Raw genomic sequence first — 23,305 nt, forward strand, 5'->3', positions numbered from 1 at the left:
TTTTCATTTTCATTTAATTCTAAGAATTTTTAAATTTCCTTCTTGATTTCTCCCTTGATCCAAATTTCATTCAGTACTGTGTTGTTTAGCTTCTATGAATTTGTGTACTTTTGCTCATTTTTATTGTTGATTTATTTATTTATTCCTTTGCGGTCAAATAGAATACAGGATGATATTTCAGTTTTCATAAATTTGAGGAAACTTGTTTTGTGTCCTAATATGTGGTCAATTTTTGAGAAAGTTTCATGGGCCGCTGAGAAGACAGTGTATTCTTTGGTGTTTGGATGGGATGTTCTGTAGATGTCTATTAGGTCCATTTGATTTATGATGTCCTTTAACTCTGGGTTTTCATTGTTACCTTCTGTCTGGTTGACTTGTCTATTGGTTACTGTGGGATATTAAAGTAACCCACTATTGCTGTGTTGGAGCCAATGTGTGATTTTAGATTTAATAGAGTTTCTTTAATGAAATTGGGTGCCCTGTGTGTGGTGCATATATGGTTAGGGTTGTATGTAGTCTTGGTAGATTTTTCTTTTAATGAGCATGAAGTGATGTCCCTGTCTCTTCTGACTAGTTTTAGTTTGAAGTCTATTTTGTCTATTAGAAAATAGCTGGATACTGTTTTCTTTTCTCTCTCTCTCTCTCTCTCTCTCTCTCTCTCTCTCTCTCTCTCTCCTTTTACTTTCAGTTCCCCAGATACCATGGGCCAAACTCATCCTGCCTTTGGCTCCCAAGTGCTGGGATTAAAAGCGTGTGTCACCATGCCTGGCATGGATCCTGTTTTCTAATCCTGTCAGTTAGTCTGTGTCTTTACTGAGGAGTTGAGATCATTAATACTAAGTATCATTATTGAATAATGTTTATTAATTCCTGTTATGTTAGTGTTACACTGCTGTTTTCTTAGGCTTCTTTTTGTTGACTGTTCTGGGGTAATTTATTCTTTGCATCATCTTGAGAGTGTCTTCTCTTCAGACTGAGGTATTCCATCAAGGATCCTCTGTAGAGCTGGCTTCGTGAACAAAAATTATTTAAATATGTTTTATCGTGAAAAGTTTTTCTTTCTCCTTTGAGTAATACCGATAGTTTTGCTGGGATATAGTAGTCTGTGCTGGAATCTGTGTTCGTTCATAATTTATAGGATATTGGTCCTAGCTCCTCTAGCTTTCGTAGTCTTAATTGAAAAGTCAGCTGTTACTCTAATGGGCCTTTTGTAGACATTTTTGATTGTCACTACTATGGTCTAAGGAGCCAAGGCTACAAATGTTCTTAAGCATCTTGCAAGATCATCCACCATACCAACAAATTATTTCAAAAATTATAACACTAAGCTTGAGAAACCTTGCAAAGGAATTCTAAGGAATATATCTCAGGAAAAAGGAAAATCCCCAAAGACTATTAGTCTGAAATGCAACATCAGATATTGACCAAATGAAATGGTAAACATGTACCTTGACCTAAATCATTGTTTCTTTGATAAAATAATTTTAGTGCTTATTTTGAGGGTTAAAAAACACTACTGGGGGCTGAGAGATGGCTTGCTGGTTAAAAGCACTAACTGCTCTTACAGAGGACCCAGGTTTGGTTCCCAGCACTTACATGACAACTAACAACCATCTGTAACTCTAGTTCCGGGAAATCCAGTCCCCTCTTATGGCCTCCACAGGCATTGTATGCACATGGTGCACTTACACTGCAGGCAAAGCACTCATATACATAAAATAAAAATAAATAAAAATTAAAAAATTAATTTTAAAAAGACACTGGAAATATTAGAGAGGAATATTAATTATGTCAGGAGGAAAGCGTTAGAACTGAAATGTTTGGAAGTCTTTGTTAGCTTGGGAGAATGTTAAGCTATTTTAGTCTTTTCTAGAATTTGTTATGAGTGAAATTATGTAAAACTTTAAGGGTAGTTGCTGAAAGAATAGAAATATAATACAGAAACTTGAGGGAAAATGAGACAAGAAAAAAAAACAACCCAAAATTCCAAAGAGACAGGGAAAGAACAAGAATGGACCACAGAGAATGAAAAGCAATAAAGAAGATAGATTTCTTTCCAGCTGTGTCTGTTGGCAGGGCATGGTGACACATGCCTTTAATCCCAGCACATGGAAGACAGCAACAGTTGAATCTCCGAGTTTGAGACCAGGTTTACACAGTGAGAACCCTGTCTCAAAAAAAAAAAAAAAGATAAACCTCCAGATTTAAAAAGATGGCCACTGTTTTATCTCACAAATTTTGAGATAACAGGTGAGTATTAAGCCAATAAATTTGGGGGTGATTTGTTACATAAAAATAATTAACTGCTGTGTGTGTGGTGCAGACCTTTGATCTCAGGCCTGATCTACATAGTGAGTTCCAGGCCAGCTAAGGCTGCAGGGAGACCCTGACTCAAAAAGACCAAAAAAAAAAAAAAAACCCAAAGTACATTTGTGTTTAAAGTTGGTATAACTTCTATTTTTAAGTTTTTAAAAATTTATTTTCATTTTATGTGTATGAGTGTTTTGCCTGCATGTATGTAAGTGTACCCATGCATGCAATGCCTATGGAGGCCAAAAGAGGTGTCAGATCCCCTGGAACTGGATTTATGGACAGTTGTTAGCTGCCATATGGGTGCTGACAACTGAACCCTGGTCCTCTGCAAAGGCAGCCACTGCTTCTAACCACTGAGCCATTTTCCAGCCCTGGAACTTCTTAATGAAGTAAGTACACTTTCCTTATGTGGTTACTTTTTAATCTCTGGTATAGTTTTAGTGATATTAATAAATTATAATAATGGTTTTTGCCTGATAAATTTTTTACTTCAAATTCTATGTGTTTTTATGTCTCTTATGAACAGACTATTTCTAGATTTTATTTGTCAGTCTTTATGTTATGCAGTAAATTTATTGATATGATTTAGTTGAATCATTCGATTATTCTAAATTGCCCCACTTGCCCTGCTTAAACTGTCTCTTCATTTTGTTTGTTTCTTTGAGACAAGGTCTCACTATGTCACCAACACTGGCTTTGAACTCACTACGTATATCAGGCTGGCCTGGAACTTGCTTCAGTTCTCCTGCCTCAGCCTCATGAATGCTTGGAGTTATAGACATGACCCACCATGCCCAGCTGTGATCTCTTCTAACTTAAAAAAAATGTTATCCATAAAAAAACATTAGCCCACTCTCACATCACTCATTCCCTCACTGCAGCACCCCATCCTCTTAACTAGAGTTGGTGAACCAGAAAAGAAGGGACACCAGGCATAATGGCACACACTGGTAATCCCAGCTATTAGGAAGCCAAAGCAGGAGGCTCACTTGAGCCCAGAAATTCCAGAACAATCTAGGTAACATAGGACAGCCTGTTGTATTAGTTAACTTTTTTTTTTTTTTTTTTTTTGGTCTTTTTTTTTGAGACAGGGTTTCCCTGTAGCCCCAGCTGTCCTGGAACTATGTGGACAAGGTTGGCCTTGAACTCACAGAGATCTGCCTGCCTCTGCCTCCCAATGCTGGGATTAAAGGCATGCGCCACCACGCCCTGCAGTTGACTTCTTTTTTTACTGTGGTAAAATGCCATGACTAAAAGTGATTTATGGAAGAAAGAGTTTATTTTGTCTTACAGTTCCAGAAAGAGAGTCCGTAATGGAAGGGAAAGGAGGCATGGCAGCAGGCAGCTGGATCAGGAAGCTGTGAGGTCACATTTTCAACAACATGCAGAAAGGAGAGCAAACTGGAAGTGGAGTGAGGTTCCATAGTAGCCCAAACAGCAGCACCAAGTGGTGACCAAGCGTTCAAATACATGAGCCTGTGGGGACACTTCTCATTTAAACCACCATACCCCAAAATGTAGAAAATGTACATGAAAATCATCTAATTTCTTTCAGCAAATCATGTAAGCTAAAAGGTTAAACTGGTGCAGATTTTTCTACATTCTGACTTTGGCGATTAGGTCTTTGTGAGGATGTTTAACCTGTTCATCCTTTGTGTTTTCTATGAACCGGGAGAGGCATAATTTTTAAGATGGGGTTGTTTTGCTAAGAATACATCATAGATTGAACAGTGTCTTGCCTTCAGTGATGTTAGTGTTTGTCAGTGGGATCACACTGATTTACCATTAGAAAGTCATGCCTCAGCCCTTTCCCAGTGGTTTTCACAGCTGTCTGTGATGATTCCCTAGATCCCATTATTTCATTACAGATTACCAATTTGTATGACTTATGGAACCATTGTGTAGGAAAACATTAGCCATACTGTGTATATAATGAATACTTTTTCGTTAGCTATATAACTGTCCTCAAATATAGTTATCAGAAGACAGGATTATAATCTTTTCATTATCTTTCAGAGCTTTTATGCTATTTACCTAAAACTTGGCAAAATTGACTAGTTTTAAAAAGTATTACTTTAGCCGGGCATGGTAGTGCACGCCTTTAATCCTAGCACTCGGGAGGCAGAGGCAGGCAGATCTCTGTAAGTTCAAGGCCAGCCTGGTCTACATAGTGAGTTCCAGGACAGCTGGGGCTACAGGGAGACCCTGTCTCAAAAAGACCAAAAAAAAAAAAAGTATTATTTTAAATATCTTATGTGTCTGAATTCCAGTCTATCACTTTATTTTCTGTACTCATAGTAACCCCCCCAAGGACCATTAGAAACTCCTTCAAATTGGTCCTGTGTCCTTTGAAATGACCCAGTCATTTCAGTAGCTTACTGTCTTTTAAAAAAATATTTATTGTTTTTATTTTATGTGTATGAGTGTATTGCCTGCGTGTATGTAAGTGCACCCGTGTCGTGCACTGCCCACAGAACTCAGAAAAGGGCATTGGATCTCCTGGAACTGGAGTTATGGACCATTGTTAGCTGCCATGTGGGTGCTGGGACTCCAACACAGGTCCTCTGCAAGAGCAACCACTGAGCCATCTCACCAACCCCCAGCTTGCTGACTTTTTGCCAGACTCATCTTAGTGTTTTTAATGTAAGATACTGTGCTTTAAATTTTTTTATTAGTGTCTCTTTCTTCAGTATTGAAAACCTTAGTTTTAAACAGCATTTACACAATTCTTTTTCTCTTCTTTCCTGCCAGACCATATAATCATGTAACTTACGCACAATTTTAGAAACCTAAAGATAAGGAAGTATTCATAGAACACAAACTTTGCTGCCTCATGGACTCAGTTTCTACTTGGTTTTCTCACATCTGGCTCATCAAATTCCTGTTGAGTGCTTTTTTGAAGATAAAAATAATATGGAAGTGTTCGTACAATAATTATTCTTAGAAGCTGGCTGTGGTGGCACACACCTATAATCTAGTAGTTGGGAGGATGTAACAGGACAGTCAGGAGCTTGAGACCAATCTGGGCCTCAGGGTGAGACCCCGTTTCACAAAACTAATAACAGTAATAATAATAATAGATTCAATTACCTCATGGTATCAATAAGACATCAGACAAGAGGCTGGTGATACAGCTCAACTGGCACTTGCTGTGCAAGCCTGGCAATCTGAGTTTGATTCCCAAAACCCCTGTAAAGGTAGAAGAGAATCAACTCCATGTTATCCTCTGACCTTCTCATGCACATTGTAGTGTGCATGCGCGCGCACACACACACACACACACACACACACACACACACAGACTAAACTTTAAAAAATTATTTTTCAGTGTCAGTCCTGGAAACAGAGAGCTTTTTCTCCTATTGTCAGCAGCAACAATTTGTAAAGTAGCCCATGGCTAGATGATATAACACACACTGAGTGATAGTTTTTCATTCTACATGTGGGTAACTTTAGAGCATCTATAGGCTAAAATCCTAGAAGAATGTTTCTAGGTGTCCTATATTAGGAAAATAAATGACTCATGTTTATTTCTTTGGTTTTCTGATTGATTTTTGTTCTGCTATAAAGGATGCCACATTCTCTAAGCAGTGCTAATTGAATTCTACCACCCAGATTACATTTGAATTTGAGGGGCTGGAGAGATGGCTCAGTGGTTAAGAGTTCTGGCTGCTCTTGAAGAGGACATGGGTTCAATTTCCAACACCCACAATGTGGCTAACAATTGTTTGTAACTCCATTTCCAGGGGATCCAACAGCCTCTTCTGACTTCCACAGGCATTGCAAAACATAGGTACACTTACATACATGCAGGCAGTATACTCAGACACATAAAATAATAAAAATAAAATCTTTAAAAAAATTAATTTGAGGGGCTGGAGAGATGGCTCAGCGGTTAAGACCACTGGCTGCACTTGCAGAGGACCCAGGTTCGATTCCCAGCACCCACATCACGGCTACGAACCGTCCTTAACTCCAGCTCCAGGGGAGTCCGAAGCCCTCTTCTGACCACCCCGGCATTGCATGACATGGGTGCACTCACATACATGCAGGCAATACACTCATACACATAAAATAAAAATAATAAAATATTTCTTTAAAAATTAATTTGAAGCCAGGTGTGGTGGCGCAAGCCTTTAATCCCAGCACTCAGGAGGTAGAGGCAGGCAGATCTCTGTGAGTTCAAGGCCAGCCTGGTCTACCTAGTGAGTTCTAGGACAGCTGGGGCTACAGGGAGACCCTGTCTCAAAAAGACCAGAAGAAAAATTAATTTGAATTTGAAAATGGTTTCTGTTAATATGGAGGCAACATACAGTTTCTTGGTGCTGGTGCATCTCAGTACCAGTGAAAGGCTAACTTGGTTTACCTTTTCTTTCAGATGATGGGCGTAAGAAAGCTCGAAATGCTTATCTCAGTAATTCCAGTTATGAAGAAGGAGACGAGTACTTTGATAAAAACTTGGCACTCTTTGAGGTAATATTTGGGAGAATACTATGGACAGAGATTTTTAAGGACAGATTTCAAGGTAGCTATTTGGTTTTACAGTAGTAGGAGCTGGATAATCTAATAATGAGTTAAAATGTATAGTAGTTATTATAATTAACAATATTGTTGTTGTTAGCTCTAGCCATATAATCTAATTACAGTGAATACCCGTAAGTAAAATTTGAAAGTAAGGAAGAGAATGGACTTAGACATTTAGCTGTGATTGAAGTGTTTCCTTCAGAATAATCTAAGTGTGAAGTAGTATATTTTCATAAATGGCAAATAATAATTGTATACATGTTGGGGGAAGGTAAAATACAGTATTTTGATTTATGTGTACTTTATAGAACAATTAAATCAAGCGAATTAATATATGTATATTATCTCATAAATTTTTGTAGTATGACTATTAGAATTTTACTTAATAATTTAAAAATGTTTGTGTGTGTATGTATATATGTAGTTTATTTATTTGTTTGTTTTTTGAGACAGGGTCTAACTATGTAGCCCCTGGTTGACCTAGAATTCACAATAAAATCCAGGCTGGCCTCAAATGCACAGAGATCCACATTACCTTTGCTTCCCTAGTGCTGGGATTAAAGCAATGCACCACCATACCTGGCTAAAATATATTTATTAACTATAGTCACTGTTGTACAATAGATTTGAAACACTCCTACTTAACTGAAATTTTGTGCACTGTCTCCTTACTGCCTTCCCAACCTTAGCCTCTGGTAACCAATATTTTTGCCTCTATAAGTTCAAAAATTTATATTCCACACATAAGTCATGTGGTCTTCATTTTTCTGTGTCTGGCTTATTGTGCTTTGCATAAAGAAGAGGAGCTATGCATCTTATCTGCCTATAATAGTGTGTACTGTAATGAGGACTGTGGCCAGGCTGGTTTATTCTAACACTGCTTGAGTGGCTTTTGATATTGATGCAAATGCCCCATCTTTCAGTATACTTTTTTTTAATTAAACTTTTAAAATTTCATACATTTCCCACTCAAATCCAGACCCCTCCCCCATCCAAGCCTCCCCCATTCCCCCACCAAATCCTTGCACTCTGCCATACATTTTGAGTCCCATTCATTCAGGTGTTTGTACCTAAATGTCCTTCAGTGTAAATGCGCCCACTGGAGTATACTTTTTTTTTTTGAGAAACAATATTTTCTCTTGACTACCTTAAAGCAAGAGTTAAGATGTATATTAAATTTAGTCACAAAATTTTTCCCTTAGTGTTCCGATGCTTGTTGCTATAAATGACTGCCATAAAGGTTAGTAAACATATCCCACAACAGATAGGGATTAGGGTTAAGAATCAGATCACTAATGTTTTTTGCTAGATTACTGCAGGAGTGAGTAGTTTTATTTTCACTCTCTTTGTTGCATGGCTACTATAAAAGGCTAGTCAAAGTCTTCATTTAAAAATGTTATAAACAGAGGCCTTTGGAGTCTAGCTCAGTGGTAGACCACTTGCCTACAAGCTAAAGGCCTTCAGTCTGACTACAAGCAAATAAAATGTAAGTGGAAGAAAGCATAGAATTTCTTTAAAAAAAAAAAAAATAGCCAGGCGTGGCGGTGCATGCCTTTAATCCCAGCACTCGGGAGGCAGAGGCAGACAGATCTCTGAGTTCAAGGCCAGCCTGGTCTACACAGTGAGTTACAGGGAGATCCTGTCTCAAAAAGACCAAAAAAAAAAAAAGAATAAAACTACCATGTGAAAAATCTGATATGTGCACATAATGGAATACTGTTCAACCCTTAAAAAGAGGAAATCCTACCATTTGTGAAAACATGGAAGATACAAGTTAAGGGAGATAAGCCAGACACAGAAGGAAATATGATCTTACTTATATGTAGAGTCTGAAAAACTCAAGCTCACAGAGGCAAAGAGTAGAGGTAATTACCAGAGGGCAGAGGGAGTGCTAATGGGAAGATATAATTTTTAAGTTACAAAGTTTCAATTAGGAGAAATATGTTTTTCAAATCTGTTATATAATATGTGATAGGTAAAAAGTTGGTGGAGAATGAGCGAATGGATGATGAGGTACCAAGGCACAGTTAAAACTCCATCAAAATAGGGTTTATTAGCAAAGGAACACATGGGACAGATTCCCTTCAGGGCAGGGAAAATGTGTGCCCTGGTCTTGAGCTGGGGTCTTTTTAAAAGGGAGGCTTCTGCTTCCTGCAGAAGGTGAGAAGATGTATTTTTTTTTTTAAGTTGGGGGCGGGGAAGAGCAGGACTGTTAAAACCTGTCCTCTTTAGAGATCAAAGGGGAAGCCTGCTGTGTTGGCCAAACAGTGGAGAAAAGTCTGCTTCTCTTGACTTCAAAGACCAAGGTGCTTATCAGCTAGGTTCCCTTTTCTCAGGAGCATGAGAAGTCCTTGGGATCCTGTTGGTGAGGGGGCAGGGCTATCTAAACCTTAACAATATGATTAGTATACCTAATGTGTAGATTTTAAAGGATGTCACCACAAAAAAAGTCAGTCATTGAGGATCTGATGGATAAGGTAACAACTAGTTTAAGTTAATCATTCCATAATGTATGCATATTTTTCTAACCTTGTCTAGGAATACAGCTCAGTGGTAAAGCATTTATCTAACGTATGTGAAGCCTTAGGTTCAGTTTCCAGCACTGCTCATAAAAACGACTTCATGCTGGGCGTGTTGGCGTGCTTGGGAGGCAGAGGTTGGCAGATCTCTACAGGGAGACCCTGTCTCAAAAAGATAAAAAAATGTACTTCATAAATATATGCAATTTAAATTTGCCCATTAAAAGAATTTTTGTAAGAACTGATCAGTATTTACAAAGTAGCTTGTATTTTATTTTTAGTATTTTCTACATAATAAGGTAAAAAGTAGAGCAATTGCAGTGCATCAATAAAATGGGTAAATTTTCTGACAATAAAAAAAGAATTGATCAGTATGCTTGAAGCCTCAGCTACAGCAATAATACAAGAGAAATAAATGAGAAACCAATAGAAAAGGAAGAAGTCAAATTACCCTTGTTTCAAACATGACCCTATACCTAAAATACCATAAAGAGTTCACCAGAAAACTCATATTTGATAAACACTTTCAGCACAATGGCTAAAAATCAATAGTCTCTCTATAAACTAATAATGAACTGCTAAGAAAGAAATAAGGTGAAAAATTTCATTCACATTAGCTAAAAATTACCCCAGACTTATGGAGCAGGAGAGATGGCTCAGTGGTTAAGAACACTTGCTGCTCATGTAGAGACCCTGGGTTTAACTCCCAGGGTCACATAACAACTAATAACCATCTGCAACTTCAGTTCTAGGGGCCCCAACACCCTCTTCTGTGGGCACCAGGCAAGCATATGATGCACATACATGCATGCAAGCAAATACACAAATAAAGAAAAAATAAATAAATCTTTTTTTAAATGTCTAGGATTTAGCCAGGCGTAGTGGCACACACATGTAGTCCCAGCACTCAGGAGGCAGAGGCCTGCGGATCTCTGAGTTCAAGGCCAACCTTGTCTACATAGCGAGTTCCAAGACAGCTGGGGCTACAGGGAGACCCTATCTCAAAAAGACAAAAAAAAAATTGTTTTTTTAAATGTCTGGGATTTAAACATAACCAAAGAGGTTCAAAGACTTCCATAATGAAAATGTTTAAGACATGGAAGAAAGAAATTCAAAGACGAAGATGAGAATACCTCACACACTCGTGGATTGGCAGAATTAATATTATGAGAATGACTCTATTACCAGAAGCTGCCTACATATGCAGGTGTGCACATCAAAATTCTAAAGACATTTCTCACAGAACTTGAAAAACAATATTAAAATTCATATGTAAGCACAAAGACCCGAAATAGCCAAAGCAGTCCTAAGTCTGCAGAGAAAACAATGCTGGAGGCATCATAATGCTTCATCTCAAATTATATTACAGAGCCATAGTGAAAAAAAGCATGGTACTGACACAAAAGCAGAGATTTAGACCAATGAAAATAGAATAGAAAACCCAGAAATAAATCCACACATCTACAGCTACCTGATTCTCAACAAAGATTCCAGAAACATATGATGGAGAAAGGTGAATCCTCTTCAACAAATGGAACAAATGGTGCTGGAAAACTGGATGTGCACATATAGAAGAGGAAAATTGTGTCCATGTCTCTGACTCTGCACAAAATCAGTTCAAAGTGGATCAAATTCCTTAAAATAAGACCTGAAACATTGAAGCATCTAGAAAGACACATTAGGGAAAACACTTCAGGATATAAGTACATACAAGGAATTTCTGAAAAGGACTTCAATTGCACTAGAAATAATCACAATTGATAAATAGGATAACATGAAATTTAAAAGTCTTCTGCACAGCAAAGGAAATGGAGAGAACCTACAGAATGGGAAAAGGTCTTTGTCAACTACACATTAGAGATGGGATTAATATTTAGAACACAGGAGCAGTGAATTGGCTTAGTGGGTAAAGGCACTTGCCACCAATCCTGACAACCTGATTTGGATCCCTGGGACCCGTATGGTGGTGAGAACCAGTACCCACAAGTTGTCCTCTAACCTCCACATGTGTACTGTGCCATGCTTCCCCAACACACATACACAAATGTTTTAATGTAATACCTAGAATATATAAATAACTCCCCAAATTAAGCATCTTCAAATCAATAAATAGGCTTATGAACTGAATAGACAGTTCTCAAAAGAAGAAATACGAATGGTGAATATTTGGAAAGGGTTCAACATCCTTAGCTATCAGAGAAGTGCAAATTAAGACTGCTTTTAAGAGTCTATCTTGAAGTTTTCATCAAGAAAACAAACAAAAATGCTGGCAAGAATTGGGGAAAGAGGAATCTTTATGCTCTACTGGTGGGACTATAAACTGGTGGAGTCATGAAAATTAGTATGCTGGTTTCTTAAGTACTAAAAATAGAACTGCCATATGACCCAGCAATACTCAAATATATACTCCAAGGACTGGAACTCAACATACTACATAAATACTTGCAAATCAGTGTTCACTACTTCATTATTCATAATGGTTAGAACATAGAACCAGTCTTGATGGCCATCAACAGATGAATGAATAATAAAATATAGTACACATACACAATGGAATTTTCATCAGCCACAAGGAAAAATGAAATCATGGCATTTGCAGAAAAATGGTTGGGAACTGGAAATTATGTTAAGCACAATAAGCCAGACTGAGACAAATACTGTATATTTTTTCTCATGTCTGTGTGTGTCTGTGTGTGTGTGTGTCCAGAAAGCAGACCATGAAAAGGGAAGAAGAGAGCTTAAGGAAGGGGGGAAGTAAGGAAAGAGAGGGTAATAGAATACTTGTAATGTGAAAGCAGAAATGGGGACTAAGAGGGAAGAAGCGATGGGGGAAGGCAGAGGAGGGAGACAAATTAAAGCAAAGATAATTGCACGTTTGAAAAATGCCATAATGAAACCCATTACCATATATATATATATATGGTATAAGATATATATTTCAAAAAATAATTAAAAAAGAATTTATGTTGCTCTAATTAAATGTGGTCTTTTTTTTTTATCTTCTTGGTGCTAGGGATTAAACCCAGGACCTTGTGCATGCTAGTCAACCACACTATCACTGAGCTATACTCTCAACCCTGTGTAATCTTTTAAATGTGAGGAACAAATTGTCTCACTGACAAATTTTCTTAAAATTATTTATCTGTGAAATGTTTTATCATTTACTTTGTAGTTTCCTGATAGAAAGTTTTGTTGCTTAATTTCAGTATTCTACATAATCTATTTCTTCTATATTTCTTATTTTATAGGAAGAAATGGACACCAGACCAAAGGTGTCTTCTCTCCTGAACCGCATGGCCAATTACACTAACCTGACACAAGGAGCAAAAGAACATGAAGAGGCAGAAAACATCACTGAAGGGAAAAAGAAGCCTACCAAGGTGAGGCCTCAGAACACCCAGGATAAATAAAAAGAGCATCAGCTATAAGAAAGGAAGATGTACCCACGGCATCAGTCTGTGTTAAGTAACTGTTCATTAAATGTATGCCCAGCTCTATTGTGACCACTAGCATCATGGCACAGCCAGCAGTATGGTATCCTAGCTGTCACATGGGGAGACAGTCCCTAAGCTGTCTTAACTCTGTTAAAATACACAGCATTTTGAGTGTCAATAAATGCTTGAACAATTCAAGCAGGGTAAAAGGGAATGAGACTGGCAGGATTTGCTGCTCTGGTAGGTCAGACAGAGAAAGCCAGTCTGACATGGTGGCATTTGAGCAGAACAAGGAAGTTAGCCACATGAGAAGACAGCATTGCAGGACATGGACCAACGCATCAGTGGAGAATATCTCCACCTATCTGTTGATGCCATCTGACCACTGGGATACGTCACAGGCTGGTCTTGGATTTAGAATCCTACTGCCTCAGCCTTCCAAGTTCTGTGATTATAGGCATGTGCTACAATACCTAGCAATTGCTGGATTTTTGTTTTAAGCCTAGCTGTTTGGGGGCCTGAAGAGATGGCTCAGGTTAAGAGCACTGGCTGCTCTTGCAGAGGACCTGAGTTCAGTTCCCAGCACCCACATGACAGGTAACAACTGTCCCTAACTCCAGTTCCAGGGGATCTGATGCCCTCCACAGGTATAGCACGCATGGGTGCACTTACATACTTCAGGCAAAACACTCATACACATGAAATTAAATAAGTCAATTTTTTTTCAAGACTAGCATTTTTCTTATATTGAAAATATGCCAGTATACACAATTTGACATTCTGGTTCAGGTCTTTGCAAAAGGAGCAAATGGCCCTTAAGTTTTTGTTTTTCCATCTGTTTCATTTACCAACCATTGTAAAGAATTGATGTCTAATTCTGAAGAATTTCTGTAAGCCATTTTTCTGTTTTAAAATGAAAAGATAAATGTAACAGCCTTGAAGAATAGAAAATTTTAAATTGTTGAGCACACACTTGAAGATTTTTGTGGTTCATTACTTAGGTATAATAAAAACATGTAGGAACTTATCTAATTAAAAATATATAAGAATAGGACTGGAGAGATGGCTCAGCAGTTACAAGCCCTGGCTGCTCTTGCAGAGGACCTAGGTTTGATTACAAGCATGCACACAGTGGCTAATAACCATCTACAACTCTAGTTCCAGGGCATCCAAGCCCTTCCCTGCATTGCATGCAGGCAAGACATTTATGCATATAATATTAAAAATAAGTAAAATATTTTAAATATATAAAATAAAGGAATAGTGAAAGACTTTGCTAGGAGATTTACATGTGCTTTTTGAAGATAATGCTTAAACTCACTGTCTGCTTTGACACTAACATAGTAAATCAAAGCACCTTTTATGGCTAACTATTTTTCCTTCTGTTTACATTTTTCTTTCCAGAGCCCCCAGATGGGTACCTTCATGGGTGTCTACCTCCCTTGTCTACAAAATATTTTTGGAGTGATCCTCTTCCTACGTCTTACATGGGTTGTGGGCACAGCAGGAGTTCTTCAGGCCTTTGCAATTGTCCTTATCTGCTGCTGCTGTGTAAGTTGCGCATTGGCTCCTAGAGTCACCTGCAGCATTGCCAGTTTACGAGTATATCACCTCCTGGAGAATCAAGACAATATGTGAAGGCACTCATGATTCCAACAGGAAAGATCATTCTAAATTAAAATCTAAAGGCTATTTATTAAGTGCCTGGTATTTACTCCACACTGTTATATAATGTCCTAGACATCTAGAAATAGAAGGCAAAGTGCTGATCAAATAATTTAAACTCCAGATCATTTGAGCTTAATAGCACAAAGTTTGTGACAGAAAATGTGCTAGAAAATGTAATGCACTACTTTAAAAATGTATTGAAAACAAAACTGACTGGTTTAGAAGGTGAGGCAAGTCTAGATTTGGCTTGGTTTACTTTGAAATATCCTTTCCTTGTCTTTCCCTGGAAGTTCAGTTGTTCTTTCCAGATCTTCTCTCCCCTGCACCCAGACCATTCTTATCTTCCTCTAATTTAAAGTGCTCCTTTTTATATATCCTAGCCACATCTATCAATCTTATTATTGGTTTCTACTGTTCCCTTTTGTTTTAGTGAATATTAATACCCCCTATAAGCATCATGCTGAGCTGAGTTCTAACAAAGCAGGTTAACTAGACATAGTTCATACCACTACTAATTTAATGGCACTACCCTTTTCCCCAGTTTCTCAACCTTGAAACTTCAAGGCCATATATGACACCTTGGATGTCATTCACTGAGGCTAATCCATTCTCTCTTTGAAATAGTTTACATTTTACATTCAGCCTTTCCTTTTCCCACTCCCACCACTGTAGTTTTTAACCTCTTACTGAGCTACTGTGGTAACCTACTAGTCAGTCACCATGCCTCTAGCCACTCCCTATTTAAAGTCCAAGCTGTACTGTGTTACTAGATAATTTTTTAATGTATTGCTTTTTAAAAATATTTTGTTATTTTTTTATTTTATGTGTTTGAGTTTATTGCCTGCATATGTGCAAGTGAACCTGTGTCATGCAGGCTCCATAGAGTTCAGAAGAGGGTGTCAGATCCCCTGGAACTGGAGTTAGGGACAATTGTTAGCTGCCATGTGGATGCTGAGAGTTCTTGGACTGGAGAGATGGCTCAGAGGATAAGAGCACTGGCTGCTCTTGCAGAAGACCTGGGTTCTTACATGCCCCCAATTTTTCAGTGCTTCTCTTTCTTACTCTATTATTGTTCTTGACATTGGAGCTAGTATGCAGTTAGGTTCTAACATATTTTCCATGTTGTTTTCCTTACCACTCCTTTTGAATATATTATAAAGACAGACCTCTCTTTGTAGAAGTAGGTAGAGTTAAATGCTTGGTAAGTGTTCTAATGTCCACACATGGGGAAATGGCAGAGAAATATCAGCTCTATCCAGTAATAAAATTCTTATTTCTCTTTCTATACAGACAATGTTGACTGCTATCTCCATGAGTGCCATTGCCACTAATGGAGTGGTGCCAGGTCAGTAGTAGACCCAGGTTGACTTTCATGGATTAGTAGTGATTAATCACTGTGTTTGTGCTATAAAGCCAGAGGTACAGCCTCCACAGGAACTTAATACCATTTAGTCTGTCGTCCATTTGGTACTATAACAGTCATCTTCCATTAGCCATAGAGACAAATACTATTTGGCTTTAGGATGCTGTCTTTGAAATCTTATTATTTTTAAACTACAATACTTTAATTTCAGTCACATTTTTAGTTTATAAAATGTATTTTATTAGGCTATCTTATGCTTCTAGGAAATATTCTTGTATTTTTCCTAATAGTGGCAAATGTAATGCTTCATATAGAGCATTAGGTACATCATACAATAAAGGCTTTGTTTTTCACTTCCCATTAGCAAATCCACTTTTTGTACATTCAGAGTTTTCAAGTCTGAAACATTTATTGCCCATGTATATTATTTATTATTTATGACTACATTATTCTTACTAATACACTCTTTATCCTGTTAACGCTGTTTTGTCTTGTAGCTGGGGGTTCGTACTTCATGATTTCCAGAGCGCTGGGCCCAGAGTTTGGAGGGGCTGTTGGGCTCTGCTTTTATCTTGGTACCACATTTGCAGCAGCCATGTATATTCTTGGTGCCATTGAAATTTTTCTGGTAAGTAGTGACTTAATTTTGGTCTGCAATAAAGAAGACATTTGGAGTGGTTTCCATTTTATATTGAAGTCTGAGAGATTAGCTGTGGCAATCAGGTGATAACCGCTGTGACTACACTCTTACCATGAATCTCAGGTAGAAAGGTTGAGTTATCCTTTGTCTGCTTCTGTCTGATCACTCACCACCACCACCATCTCAACCAAGAAGTTTAATATCTAGGCAGGAAAGACTTGTGCCAACGGAGAAAAAATAAAATAAAGATTATTCTTTTTTTATATCATGTGTACATGGGTGTATGTTCATGTGCACATGTGCACACATGAGTGCAAGTATGTGGTGGTCAGAGGGCAACCTCAGTTGCTGTTCATCATTAGCTGTCCATCCTGTTTTTTTGAGGCAGAGTTTTGATTGGGACCTGGGACTTGCTGCCTTAGACTGGCTGGCTAGTCAGCCCCAGGGGTCCCCTTGTCTCTACTTCCACAGGGCTAGGTATTGCAAGCACATGACACCATGCCTGGCTTCTTATATGGGTGCAAGGGCTCAAACTCAGGTACTTATTCGTATACAGTAAGAACTTCACTGACTGAACTGTGTCCCTAGCCCCTTTTCTGATATCTTTATGTCAGTGAAAGAGTTTTTACTTTCTCTACTCCTTGGGATAAATACTCTCCAGCCCAGGGATAAATATTTGTGTTTGTTTTTTTCTATTTAAAATAATAATAAACAGGGCTCAGGATAATATAATTATTTTTATATATCTTTCTAAATAAAATCATTAATTTATTCCTCTTTCCGATTTAGAAATGTAGATACTCAGAATAGCAAATTAAAAAAAAAATCCATGACATTCTATAGACATTGTAGAGCCAAATAGAACTTTGGCTAATTCATGGCTGGACATAGTGACACACACCTTCAATCCTAACACTTCGGAAGTAGATGCAGGCAGATCTCTGTGCATTTGAGGCCAGCTTCGTCTATATACTGAATCCCAGGCCAGCTACATAGTGCAGACTTGTCTCAAAACAAAACAACCCTGGTTAATTCTCCAGTCATGTTCTGTTCCAGCTTTGCTTTCCTTCATAAAAGTAACATAAATTGTTATGGCTTTCTTGATTATTCTGAAACAACCTCAATTTCTCCTTTCTTTCGTCTAACAGGTATATATTATTCCCCGAGCTGCCATCTTTCGTAGCGATGATGCACTCAAGGAATCAGCAGCCATGCTAAATAACATGCGTGTCTATGGCACAGCCTTCCTGGTCCTCATGGTTTTGGTGGTATTCATCGGCGTTCGCTATGTGAATAAGTTTGCCTCACTTTTCTTGGCCTGTGTTATTGTGTCCATCTTGGCTATCTACGCTGGTGCCATCAAGTCTTCTTTTGCTCCACCGCACTTCCCGTACGTGGCTATCTCTTGGCCTAGCATCATTTAGTAGTCAGTGACAATATCTGGTGGTGTGAACATTTCAGTCAGAATTTCATGGATTCTCTGTCTGATTCCTCTATTGGCCCAGTTATCTGGCAGAAAGCTTCCTAGCAAACTGTCCTGTTGACTTCTTCACATCCCAAGCATAGACCTAGAAGCTGTACTCATTATTAAGGTACACCGATTAGGTGTTTACTTCCAGTAATGACTATGCTTATATAAACCATCCAGAAAGGACTTTGCATTGCAGTCATTGCCAGCAACCTTTATAAGGCATTTTAAATGTTGAATTTTTTAAACATTAAGTCAATCAAAAACATTAAGTCTAAACTCTTACCTAAATTATTCAATTTTTTGTTCTTAGTACTGTAAATGTTAAGAACATCTAGTTATAAAATAAAGGGGAATGAATGTCACATCATTTGAATGTATCCCTATATATTGAGGACATTACCTGCCATAACTAGCACAGTACTAATGTGGTAGATTTGTGAAGATCCTTCACTCATAGGCTTACCTGTTTGCCCTTTAATTTGTGGTACAGAGGCTGGCTGGCACTGAGTTATTTGTAATCTTGTTATAGATGTTTCCTTTTAAAAGTCATCTGGATCATCTGGGGATCAAACACATCAGTACTGTTGACTTAACAAGGTTACAGAAAAATAGATTATTTTTTTCATGATGAAAAAACAGATCCAGTGAGGTTAGCTTTGCCCCATAGTTAATTTTTAAATTTATTTATTTATTTATTTATTTATTTATTTATTTATTTATTTAGTTAGTTAGTTAGTTGTGTGTGTGTGTGACTCAAGACCAGGCTGGCCTTGAACTTACAGAGATCCACCTGCCTCTGCCTCCTGAGTGCTGGGATTAAATGCATGCACCACCACACCTGGCTAAATTTTATTTTATTTTTTAAAAAATACTTCATAATTTTTTTATTTTCTGTGTATGAGTCTGTATGTATGTGAATGTACCTGTGCTGTGCAATGCCCACAGAGGTCAGAAGAGGGTATCAGATTCCCCTAGAATTAGAGTTACAGACAGTTATCATCTTCTTTGTGGGTGCCGGGAATTGAACCTGGGTCCTTTGCAAGAGCAGCCAGTGCTCTTAACCACTGAGCCATCTCTCCAGCCCTTGCCCCATAGTTAGTTAATGGCAGAGAAAGAACATGAGCTTCAAACTGGGCATTGTGGTGCACACTTTAATCCCAGCAGGCAGTTCTCTGTGAGATTGAGGCCAGCCTGGTCTACATAGTGAGTTCTGAGCCAGCTGGGGCTACAAGAAGACCGTCTCAAAAAAAAAAAAAAAAAAAAAAAAAAAAAAAAAAAAAAAAAAAAAAAAAAAACCCACAAACCAAAAACCAAAAAATGTGAATGTCCTGATTTCCTGACTTTATTCAGTATTTCTTCTACATTTTCCTGTATACTGTCAGTAGTAGATTCCACCCTAAATTTTGAGTTTGCTTATCTAGGGGCTGTAAAATAGCTGAGATCTTTTCAGATCCATATAAGTTTTAGATGGAATATTTTAGTTGTATTTAAACTTGGAGAATTCCATTTTGCTTCAGGTTCTCCTTTGGGGCATCTTCACTTCTATTTTGTTGGCGGAAAAGTCACAATTCATAGTATTTTCTTTAAAATATTCCAGCAAAATAAGTTTCAAAAAAATTAGAGGAATGCCTAAAACAAAACTAGTGATTGTTGAGTTCTTGAAGCCAAGTAATAGATACGTGGTTCATTATGTATGTATGAAATCATTTTGCAGATTCTGAGACTTTCTTTGTTCAACCTAAAAAGTATTTCACTATGGGTCTATTATTCCTTTGTTCTTATTTATATCTCTGGGTAGAAGAAAAATAAATCTGAAGTTAATATTTATACTATCCCTAAACTTCCTTACTATCACTGGGTCTAGGCTTAAGTTCAAAATCAGCTTTCCCTTGAACCATACAGGGATGTGCTTTTTAAATCTAGTTAAGCTGCCTTCCTTACAATGGTAGTCATAAGGTATAACATAACAAGAGGCGGTTATGAATATAAAGGCCCCCTTTCTTTTTCTTTTTCTCCTCCCCTCCCTCCCTCCGGTCCTCGCTTCCTTCTTTCCTGTAGTCTTTCCTCACCCTCTGAAACAAAACAATAACAAAAATCAGAATTGTTTAAAAATAATAGACACACCCCAGATTTTTGGTGGTGGTGGTGGTTTTGTGTGTGTGTGTGTGTGTGTGTGTGTGTGTGTGTGAATGTGTGTGTGCGTGCATGTGGGGAAGCCAGAGAGGATATCAGTGGTGCCCTCTATCCTTGTCTGCCTTATTCTCTTGAGAAAGGGTCCCTCACTGAACCTAGAATTCTCCATTTTTTGACTAGACTTGCTGGCCAGCAAACCCTAGCAGTTCTCCCTGTCTTCCTGTTTCTCCCCGAAGATTAAAGTCTGGTTAAGCCAGACTTTTTACGTGGGTAGTGGAGATCTGAACTCAAGTTCTCATGCATATATAGCAAGTGCTTTTACCCAATGAGCCATCTCCCTAGTCCCTCTAGGATTCTTTTAGACTTAAAAAGGATGAATAGGGGCAGGGCCTTCAATCCTAGCACTAGGGAGACAGAGGAAGCAAATTTCTGTGAGTTCAAGGACAATCTGGTCTACATAGCAAGTTCCAGGCCAGCCAGGGCTACAAAAAAAAAAAAAAAAAAAAAAAAAAAAAATATAATGCATTTTTTGTAAATGAGTTAGCATAGTTTCTTCTGACAGTTCTTACAACATCAGTCACTTGTATGACCTTGATCTTGGGTAGACTATTGAATGTCTCTAAACTTCACTGCCTCCTACCACAAAATAGAAACACTAATGCACTATAAGGATTATACTCACAGAAAATGTAAGTCACTTTTTACAGTGCTAGTCCATAAATAATAGTTCATGTCCCACCTATGGCAGTAGAATTGCTTAGAAATTAGGTTATGGGGCTGGAGAGGTGGCTCAGCGATTAAGAACACTGAATGTTCTTGCAGAAGACCCGGGTTTGAATCCCAGCACCCACATGGCAGCTAACAGCTGTCCATAACTCCAGTTCCAGGGGATCCGACAGCCTCTTCTGTCCTCTGTGGACATTGCACGACACAGGCGCACTTACCCACACGCAGGCAATACACACATACACACAAAAATAATAAAATATTTTTTTAATTAAAAAAAAAGAAATGAGGTTGTGGGGCTGGAGAGATGGCTCAGTGATTGGGAGCACTGACCCCTCTTGTAGGAGACCCAGGTTTGGTTCCCAGCATCAACATGGCAGCTGACAACTGTCTGTAACTCCAGTTCCCGGGGATCTGACACCCTCTTCTCACTTCATAAGCATTGCACAACACAGGTGCATTTACATATAAGCAGGCAATACACTCATACACATAAAGTAAAAATAATATTTTTTTAAAAAGAAATGAAGTATTTTTTTTTTTTTTTACTTTTACTAACCTCTTTCCTTTTAAGATTTTGTTTTCTCTTTTGTTTTTCTGTCTTGATCTTTCTGTTTTTGTTTTCATTTAGTGTCTGCATGCTGGGTAACCGCACCCTTTCATCAAGGCATATTGACGTTTGCTCTAAGACCAAGGAAGTAAACAACGTGACAGTACCATCAAAGTTATGGGGATTCTTCTGTAACTCAAGTCAGTTTTTCAATGCCACCTGTGATGAATACTTTGTTCACAATAATATCACATCAATCCAAGGCATTCCTGGTTTGGCTAGTGGTATCATTACAGGTAAGTTAGGGAATTATTAGACTTGGTTATTTGGGTTTCTCTTGCTTTCACTTGATCGCTAGCTCGCTAAGGAAAATAGAAGGAAATAAGCTTTCCCATCTTAGAGTCTTTTTTTTTTTTTCACTTTTTTTTGTTTTCTATTACCATTTATTAATTATACCTAATGGGTTTCATTACCATGTTTATAAGTATATATAATCATATCAATTTGATCATATTGACACACATACACATCCCCACACATACCCCTTACCCTCTTGACACAATGAGTTTCATTAGTGTTGCTTATGGGATTGTAGTTACAGACAGTTCTTAGCTGCCACTTAGATTCTGGGAATCAAACCCCTTCAAGAACAGCCGGTTCTCTTAACCACTGAGCCATCTCTCCAGCCCCTACTTTTTTTTTTTTTTTTTTTGAGTTGAAACAGGGTCTCCCTTTGTAGTCCAAACTCATCTCCAGTTCACAATGTATCCATAGCTGAACTCAAACTCACAATCCTCTTGCCTAGCCCCCTGAGTACTGGGATTCTAGGCATGTACTGGCATGCCTCATCTATTTCTACTTAATTGAAATTATCCATATTTAGGGCTCCCTTGCAGAGTAGTATCTATTAAAATTTGCTTTCCTTTGAGAACAGAGCCAGACTTTTTAGCCTACGAAGAGATGTATGTTGTCAGTATTTTTTTCTTGAGGCAGGGTTCTTACAGTGTTCCTCAGGCTGGCCTTAAACTCCTGGTTAAGCAACCCTCCTACTTCAGGCTCCTGATTACCTGGGATTATAGGAATGCACCATTATGCTTGACTATTCTTGAAAAACTGCCAGTTTTTTCCTGCAGTAATACCTAAAATAGAACTATTTTAATGTCATCACATGCACACGTTTTCCTAGTCAGTTAAATTTCTGAAACCCTTTAAGTGATACCTATCTTAAATGTTTGGCTCATAAATTTCTTTGTCCCATTAATCAGTTTCATACTAAGATATTAAAAACTTTGATAACCAATAAAAGTAAAAAATGGGATTTATGGGGCATTTGATTTTAGTCTGGTTAACTTTTACTGATTTGTATTAGAAAAGTTAACTGTACTTGTTATACCAAAGCATTTTGTTAAATTATGTTTGAGCAAACAAGAAATGACATTATGCTTTAATTGCATTTTAATGTGCAATACTTAATATGTGTATATATGCTCATGTTGAAGAAATAATCACTATTTAAAAACTATTATAAAGGCCTGGGATGGAGCCTTGGTTAGTAGTAAAGCACTTGCCTAGCATGTGAAACGCTCTTGGTTCAAGTACTGTAAAAAAATTAATATAAACTATAGGAGTCTCTGATTGACAATTAGTTGCGTACGAAACTGTGTAGTTATTTTCTGTTGCTTAAATTATTATGTTGTCCTTCTGCTCACCCACCTCACCCTCCTGCAGAAAACCTTTGGAGTAATTATCTACCAAAAGGAGAAATCATTGAGAAACCCTCAGCCAAATCTTCAGATGTCTTGGGCAGCTTAAATCATGAATATGTTCTTGTTGACATTACCACCTCCTTCACTCTTCTGGTGGGAATCTTCTTTCCCTCTGTCACAGGTAAGTGGATGGGACTGTCATCAGTTTAGGAGCTATCAGCCAGTGAGTGATTTTTCTCAGGAGATAGAATGATATTC

At 37.9% G+C, this 23,305-nt stretch overlaps 1 protein-coding gene and 1 long non-coding RNA gene across 6 annotated transcripts in view; one reads left to right on the forward strand and one right to left on the reverse strand.

Annotated features, from left to right (window-relative positions):
* The window catches only part of Slc12a6 (solute carrier family 12 member 6), a 118,669-nt gene that overhangs the window by 67,550 nt on the left and 27,814 nt on the right, over positions 1-23,305 (forward strand). For all 5 annotated transcript variants that reach the window (XM_008841144.2, XM_017800132.2, XM_017800131.2 and 2 more), the window contains 8 exons: positions 6,692-6,786; positions 12,605-12,736; positions 14,195-14,341; positions 15,749-15,803; positions 16,319-16,449; positions 17,610-17,851; positions 21,423-21,637; positions 23,070-23,228. In XM_008841144.2, coding sequence (XP_008839366.1) covers positions 6,692-6,786; positions 12,605-12,736; positions 14,195-14,341; positions 15,749-15,803; positions 16,319-16,449; positions 17,610-17,851; positions 21,423-21,637; positions 23,070-23,228 — 1,176 coding nt within the window. The remainder of the gene's footprint in view (positions 1-6,691; positions 6,787-12,604; positions 12,737-14,194; positions 14,342-15,748; positions 15,804-16,318; positions 16,450-17,609; positions 17,852-21,422; positions 21,638-23,069; positions 23,229-23,305) is intronic.
* LOC103740503 lies at positions 16,251-21,453 on the reverse strand. Its single transcript, XR_607546.3, has 4 exons — positions 21,351-21,453; positions 18,396-18,491; positions 16,573-16,678; positions 16,251-16,472 (listed from the first exon to the last, which is right to left on the reverse strand). It is a non-coding gene; the product is annotated as an uncharacterized LOC103740503 (long non-coding RNA).

The sequence above is a fragment of the Nannospalax galili genome, unplaced genomic scaffold, assembly GCF_000622305.1.
Source record: "Nannospalax galili isolate Female #2095 unplaced genomic scaffold, S.galili_v1.0 scaffold999, whole genome shotgun sequence".
Classification (NCBI taxonomy): Eukaryota; Metazoa; Chordata; class Mammalia; order Rodentia; family Spalacidae; genus Nannospalax; species Nannospalax galili.